We start from the raw sequence: 7,379 nt of genomic DNA on the forward strand, positions 1-7,379 counted from the left end.
CACGATGGAGTACTACATGGCAATGAGAGGGAATGACATATGGCCCTTCGTAGGAATGTGGATGGACCTTGAGGGTGTCATGCTGAGCTAAGTAAGCCAGGCAGAGAAAGACAGAAAGCATATGTTTGCACTCATAGGTCTAACAGGAAAACAGGAGAGACCTAATGGAGAACCAGGGGGAGCGGAGGAGGGACAGAGTTGGGGAGAGAGAGGGATACAAAACTTGAGAGACTATTGAATGCTGGAAATGACCTGAGAGTTGAAGGGGAAGGGGGAGGGGGGAAAAGAGGTGATGGTGGAGGGCACTTATGGGGAAGAGCACTGGGTGTTGTATGGAAAACAACTTGACAATAAAATATTAAAAAAAAATGTTTAAGGGAGTCTTTCCTCTTACATTTTCTCCTCCACATAGTAATGTTCCTATTTGGGACTCGACGTTTAAAGTAGGAAACGAGAGACCATTTGTGATGTTGTTCGGGGACTGCAGGTAATTACCATCGTTAAATCCAGCTTATTCGTCTTCCCAGTTCTCTAAGCATATGAAAGTTGTTTGCATTAAAGATGTATCTTGTTTCAGGCATTTAACTCTTCATTCTTTTCAAAGATTGAAAATGTGGCATTTAGTAGCCATAAATTAAAAAATGAGCCAATGCACAACCAAATCCAAGCCTGAGATTGTGTTTCCATACCTGACGGCATAAAGCAGTTTCCAAATCTTTCCCCACCAGCCCTTCCATTCACCAGCCCTTTCTCATTCTGCTGTAGAGGAAAAGGCTTTAATATTATTTGCAAGTAAGAATTGTTTTCAACATGTCCAAGTAAAGACTAGGGCACACTACAAAGTCAGAATGCAGTAGGCTCCTCACAGGTGTTTCCTTTCTCCTTCTTTCAGTTTATTTTTTCTCATTCATTAATTTATCTCTACCTCCTTTGTCTTAACAGTTCTCTATCTGCTTGTCAGAAAACTTGTCTAGCAGCCTCTTCTATCTCTATTTGCGTGGAGTTGGTCAGCACAAATCCCATACTGCATACTTTAGTTGCTGGGTATACTGTGGTTGTTACATTTTGTGTACCCTGAAAGGCTTAGGGGATGTGTTCCACATAGCTTTGAGGATCCTTTTCTCTTAAAAGTCTTTTCAAAGCAATTATTTCAGGATGGATATGTGTCTGCTTCTACCTGCACAAAAAAAAATTTTGAAGGGAATCTGGGAGAAATCATGATTTGATTATAGATTTGCAAAGTACTGAAAATTGCCTAACCCAGCATTTGACATGTAAGGAAATCCAGGCGCAGAGTGGTTGAGTGACTCGTTAAAAACACACAGGAAAAAGAAACACATGGAGGAAGGATAAAAGAAAGTCCTGCATGTGTTCTGATCTGGGTTAGTGACCAGGAATATAACTCAGATCTAATTTTTAATTCATGGCTATTTTGACCACAAGAGAAAAACTGGTCAGCCTAAATTGGAAGGTCAAGGAAACAGAGAAAGTTTTGTCCTCAAAACATACCTCATTGTCCAGCTCATTGTAAAATAAATAAATAAATAAAATAAAGGGCATCTATCATTATAGATGTTATTGCTTGATTCCTCTTCCCAAGGCCTAACCACTATGTCTTGGCTCCTTTTTCACCCATCATTTGCCATTTCTGAGTATTGATTGCCCAATGTTCTGTGGACCTTTTCTGCTCCCTTTAGGCTGAATTGAGTCTTTTATTGTTATTTTTTTATTAATTCATTGGCAGAATGTTTTTTCTACATTTTAATAAGAGCTTTGGCTCTGAAAGAAGCATTTATTATACATGTAATTTAGCCCCAAAGGAAACCAGAAAAAAGCAAACTGGAACAAGAAATTAATTTTCAATTTATAGAGATATTAACAGATGAAATATGGTTAAAATATTTCCTGAAGTAAAATAACCGCACTGCCATTCAATCCTTGCCATTAATGTGGTTTGTCATGATACCAAATTAAATCCATTTTTTAAAGATGTTCTGTGCTCTTTTAAACGAATACTTTTTTTAAATTTTAAGCAGAAGGAAAAAGTCCATTCAAGGTAATCAGTATTAGTGTACTCACTATTTGTCAGGCACTGTGGTCAGCCCTGAAAAGGGTTCTAAAATGGGTAAGGCCCTGCCCTTGTTAGCCGGGTGTGTCTTTGTCTTTCACAAAGTCTTTGCACAGAAAAAAGTCTGGGAGAGAATCACACAAATTCCTACACTGCCCCTTCATCACTAGGTCATATGAGTCACTTGACATCCTCAAAATCAGAAAATGCCTGCCCTCATGAAATTTGTCTTCTGGGGTGTGTGTGTTTGGGGTGGGGGGGAAGACAATAAGCAAATAAGCAAAATTTGTGTTTTAGAGAAAAACAGAGAAGCGGTTTAGGGAGTTCTTAGCATGGTGATGTTGTAATTTCAAATACAGTCACCAGGGAGGGTCTTCGACAGGGACCTGAAGTAATGAGCTGGCGAAATGAAGATATGAGACAAGAAGACATATATATGGCAGAGCATTCCAAGCACAGGGAACACCAAGTGCCAAGGCCCTCACTTGGGTGTGTGCTTGGCCCATTCAAAGATGAACTAGGCCAAAGATGAACTAGGGAGAGAACAGTAGGAGAAAATTTAGAGAGCTAAGAAGTGGAGAGACTTTGGGTTTTACTGGAGGATTTTGTTGAGCAGAGTAACATGATCTAATTTACAGTTTAGGTGGATCATGCCCAAAGTTGATAATGGCCAGAGGAGAAATACAAGAAGCTACACAATATCAGGAGGTATTGACAGGAGAGAGAGAGAGAGAGGGAGAGAGAGAGAGAGTTGTAATTGAGTGTATGGTGAGAAATGGTTGAACTGGGCAAACATTTTGTTGGTGGAGTCACCAGGACTTGCTGAAAAATCAAAGGTGTGATGGGAGAGGAGGGATGAGGCCAAGTAGCTGCCAGCTTTGAAAACCAGTCACATTCTCAGTATAATCTTTGCAAAAGGTGGAGATTTTTAAACGTCCTCATTTTACATCTCAGACTATTTTTTTTCCAGCATCTCCAGCATTGTGGCCCTGGGAACAATACACTTAAAATATTTCTCTGCGATTCTTCAGCCAATTTGACTGGCACTAATGAAACCTGCTAGCTCCGGCTCACTTGAGTTATATGAAAGAGGCTACACATTCAGGGTACGAATTGCGAGCACAAAGATTTGCAAAGTATGTGCATAGGTGGTCTCGTGAATGTACAGATTAATCCTAATCCCCCTCTGACCCCTCTCAGAGAAGAGGAACACTCAAAGACACCTGAAGTGGGTCGAACCAACCACGGAAGGCTTCCTGGAGGAGCCCGATTTTTTTTTAATGTTTTTTATTTTATTACAGTGAGAGACAGAGCATGAGAGGGGAAGGGTCAGAGAGAGAAGGAGACACAGAACCGGAAGCAGGCTCCAGGCTCTGAGCTAGCCATCAGCACAGAGCCCCGCACGGGGCTCGAACCCACGGACATGAGATCTGACCTGAGCCGAAGTCGGAGGCTTAACTGACTGAGCCACCCAGGCGCCCCGCGCCCGATTTTGAACAAGGCTTTCTCAGGCCTTTATCAGGAGGGTAAGAGGAATGGAAAAGAGAATGGGGCCTGACTGAGGGGACAAAAGGCCCAAGCCAAAACTCTGGTTGGTTGTCATTCTCCCGGCTTCAGCGAGGGAGCCTCAGGTAAAGCCCCATTAAGGCCACACCTCCTCCAGAGAAGGACCCGCCTATTTCCCCGTCCGCCACAGCAGCTCGGGTTTCCGGAAGGTCTTGATTTTAGAGCGGACCAAACCGGATGAAGGTCGGGTGCCCTCTTCCGCCCGTGTTCCGGTTCACTAAAACCTCGCTTGTAAGTGGGGTGGGCACGGGTGGTCCTTTTGCGCAGGCGCGGTGTGCGGTCCACGCTCGCCGCTATGCAGGCGGGCCACGTCTCGCGGGTCCGCGCCTTGTATCGGCGCATCTTGCTGCTGCACCGGGGTCTGCCCCCAGACCTCAAAGCCCTGGGTGACCAGTACGTGAAGGACGAGTTTAGGAGACATAAGACCGTTGGTTCTGACGAGGCCCGGCGTTTCTTGCAGGAATGGGAGGCAAGTGAATGCCACCTTTTCTTTTCCCCACACCCTCAAAGGTGTCCCGGTTTGTCCCTGTGCGAGACCCCCTTTCTGTGCTGGTTTCCCCCGGGATCCACGCAGGATCAAACAGCTGCAGCCTGTTCCGTTTGAATTAAACAGCGCCAAGGTGTCCAAACAGTACTTCCCAAAGTTACATCCCGTGCCGGTCTGTTTCTGCCACTGGTTCCTGGCGGGAGCAGATCCCGTTACATCAGCGTTTCCAAAACAATTCATCTTGAACTCGTGCCCATGCCAGGGCTCTGGAGGGGTGAGGATGGGAAGTTACAGAATTGAATAAATCACTGTTAAGCAGCTTTTTTGCGTCTCTAGTGCCTCGCACGTAGCAAATGCCTATCAGTAAACTAATGGTTTTCTCGTAGCCTAGGTTTCAGACTTGGAGGCTTGTTTCCATACTGTTTTTTTTTTTTTTTAATTTCCGTGCTCTTCCGTGGGGCTTAATAATGTTCTCAGTTGACTAATACAGATATCAGATAAGTCTGCAAGCGGTGGAGGAGAAAACTGCTCAAAGTTAAGTCAGGTGAAAGTTGATTTCTCGGGAATTTCAAGTTCCGTTAGTTTGTTGCGTTGCCCTATATTGCATTAAGTCTCAGATACGTGCATTAGGGATTAGCCCTTTGACTACCCATCCCTTTTTTAGAGTGAGGGTATTTAGATATTTAGAGTTTTGCAGAATTGCCCTTAGTTATGATTTGCAAATGTCAATACTGCATGGAAATTAGAGCGTCACCTCATGTATTTGAAAGCTTGAAGCAGTGTTAGTAAAAGAACAGAGGTGGTTTTTTGAAAGCTTAAAAAGTTGATGGCTAAATTGATGTCAGTCGTTGGTGGTGGTGGTTTTTAGTTCTAAAGAGTTAGAACTGAACACAGAGAGTGAACACAACATTTCACTGAATCTCAGAATTCTTGATTGTAGCTTGCAAGGTGGTTATTTAGGACAATGGTGAAATTTAGACCTTTATAAAAATCATGTGTTTTGGAAGTAATTAGACTGCATGGAGCCAGGGAAGTTGAATCTTAAATGCAAATTGCTTTCTTTTAATATGGTAACTTGGTCTTAGAGCCAGAAAACTGGATTCAGGTTCTGGAATCTATTAAATTTCACATCACTTAATTTTTCCTAGTCTTATTTTGTTATCTGTAAAATAATATTAGTATTTGTGCACCTGTGAATTAGTGTATGTAAATTTATTTATAAGCACTTTGTAAATTGCTAATTGCAGTGAATCTGTAAGAAATTAGGGTGTTTAAGAGACATTTTTTAAGCCATATCAGTTTGTGGCAGGACAGGAAGGAGAATCTAGCTCTGTGTTGAGAAGATGAAAGGGCGCTTTGAGAGGTCCTGAAGTTTAAGAACTTGGAAACATTTTAGCAAGAGTAGAAATAGAAACTCAGAATAAATTGATAATAGGCTGGAGGAGAGAGACATAAAAATAGAAACAACCAGGTAAATAAAAAATGTGTTGATCAACCTATGAGGTGTGGTATCAGGAATTCAGCCTTAAAAAAAAAAACTATCAAAATAATTTTAGGCTTACAGAAGAGTTTCAAAGACAGTCCTGAGCTCCCATATGTTCTACATCCATCTTCTCCGTATGTTAAACATTGTACATAACCGTGGTGCAGTTATCAAAAATAAGGATGTAACATTAAAAAAATAAGGAAATTAACACTGTCACAGTGATGTTATCTCCAGGCCTTATTCACAACTTGCCTGTATATCCACTAATGTTTTTATTCTGTTGCAGGATCCAATCCAGGATCCCAAATTGCATTTAGTCATCCTGCCTTCTTAATTTTCTCTAGTCTATGACAGTTCTTCAATCTTTTCTTATCTTTCATGTGTTTGACACTTTTTCGAAAAATGCTGGTAAGTTGTTTTGTAGAATATGTCTATCTGGGTTTCCCTGATATTTTTCCCCATCATGATTAGACTGATGTTGTGCATTAGTGGGAGGGACACAACAAGAATGATGAGTTTTTCTCAACACATCACATCAGAGGCACGTGATAACATGACTTACTATTAGTGATATTAATTGATCACTTGGTTAAGGTGATATCTGCCAAGATTCTCCACTGTAAAGTTATTATATTCCCTTTTGAAATTCGTGTATCTTTTGGGGGATATTGAAGATATACAAGTATTTTGTTTCTCCTTAAACTTTGCCAGCTAGTTTAGCATTCATCATTGGATCTTGCCATTGAGTTCTCGTGGTGATTTTCTATTTCCCTCATTCCCTCTGAATTTATTTCTTGGCATGTTTCTATAGGTAAGTCTTGTACCTTCTTCCCCATTATTGATGTAGCATTTTCATTATTATTTTGGAATGAAGAAAGGTATATTCTGTGGACTAGGTTCCTGTAATTAATGAGTTAGCAGCTGGGTAAAGATCAGTTTAAGCCTAGAGCTCTAACTATTTGGATAAAATAATAATTCTCATAGTTTCAAGGCAGCTCAGTCTTTCTCACGCCTGGGAGTTAGAAGGGAGAAGGGTGGATTCTGCCAAATGAGCTAGTTTTTCTATTCCAAGGATGAAGGTTAGAGAAGATTCTAACGACTCGGAGGGGAACAGAACTTGGCTTAGCACAGTTATACCAGAAGTGATATCCTTCAGTCTTCTGGGTTTTTCTCTCTTTCGTGTTCTTCAAAACATCTAATTATTGTTATATCTGATACTACTAGTTATGGCATGTATTTCTGTTGTTTTGGTTAATGATGATTACATATTTGGCACACATGAGTATTACTGGCTTGGTACTTCTGTTTATGCCAAGCTAATTGAGAGTAACACGGTTGTAGACTTATTGTTCTTTGTGGACTTTGGATTTTGATATTCTCTCATATACTTCTAAAATTACTTAAGAACTTGAATGGATTCTGAATTTGTTTTAATTAAAGGGTAAATTTGGGTATGGATACCACTGGGGAAAAGAGAAGGGAAGTATCAGGCATATTAGAGGTCCCAGAATTAGAAGGAAAGTTCGCTGTTCCTTTCATTTGTAATCATGGAAAACTGTGGCGAACGATAGAGGGAATTCAGCTGGGGAACTTTCTGTTTACGGACCACTTAGGGGAAGGTAAGAGGAAAGTATTTCATTTTATCTTAAAAATGTGTATGCTTACATACAGAGAAAATAGTGAATTTATATAATATCATATCATAAGAGAAAAAAATATAGCTTCGGGAAGAGATGTTGGGAATCTGTTAGGGAGAATGTTCGATATCTGGT

The 7,379-nt window shown here is 40.9% G+C and overlaps 1 protein-coding gene across 1 annotated transcript in view; it reads left to right on the forward strand.

The window, feature by feature from the left end:
* The first annotated feature begins 3,822 nt into the window (after positions 1–3,822).
* Positions 3,823–7,379, forward strand: part of SDHAF3 (succinate dehydrogenase complex assembly factor 3) — a 61,929-nt gene continuing 58,372 nt past the window's right edge. Inside the window, exon 1 of the mRNA XM_029929370.1 lies at positions 3,823–4,103. Within this exon, the coding sequence (XP_029785230.1) occupies positions 3,930–4,103 (174 nt within the window). The 5' untranslated portion in view covers positions 3,823–3,929. The remainder of the gene's footprint in view (positions 4,104–7,379) is intronic.

Source organism: Suricata suricatta, chromosome 2 (assembly GCF_006229205.1).
Source record: "Suricata suricatta isolate VVHF042 chromosome 2, meerkat_22Aug2017_6uvM2_HiC, whole genome shotgun sequence".
Taxonomy (NCBI): Eukaryota; Metazoa; Chordata; class Mammalia; order Carnivora; family Herpestidae; genus Suricata; species Suricata suricatta.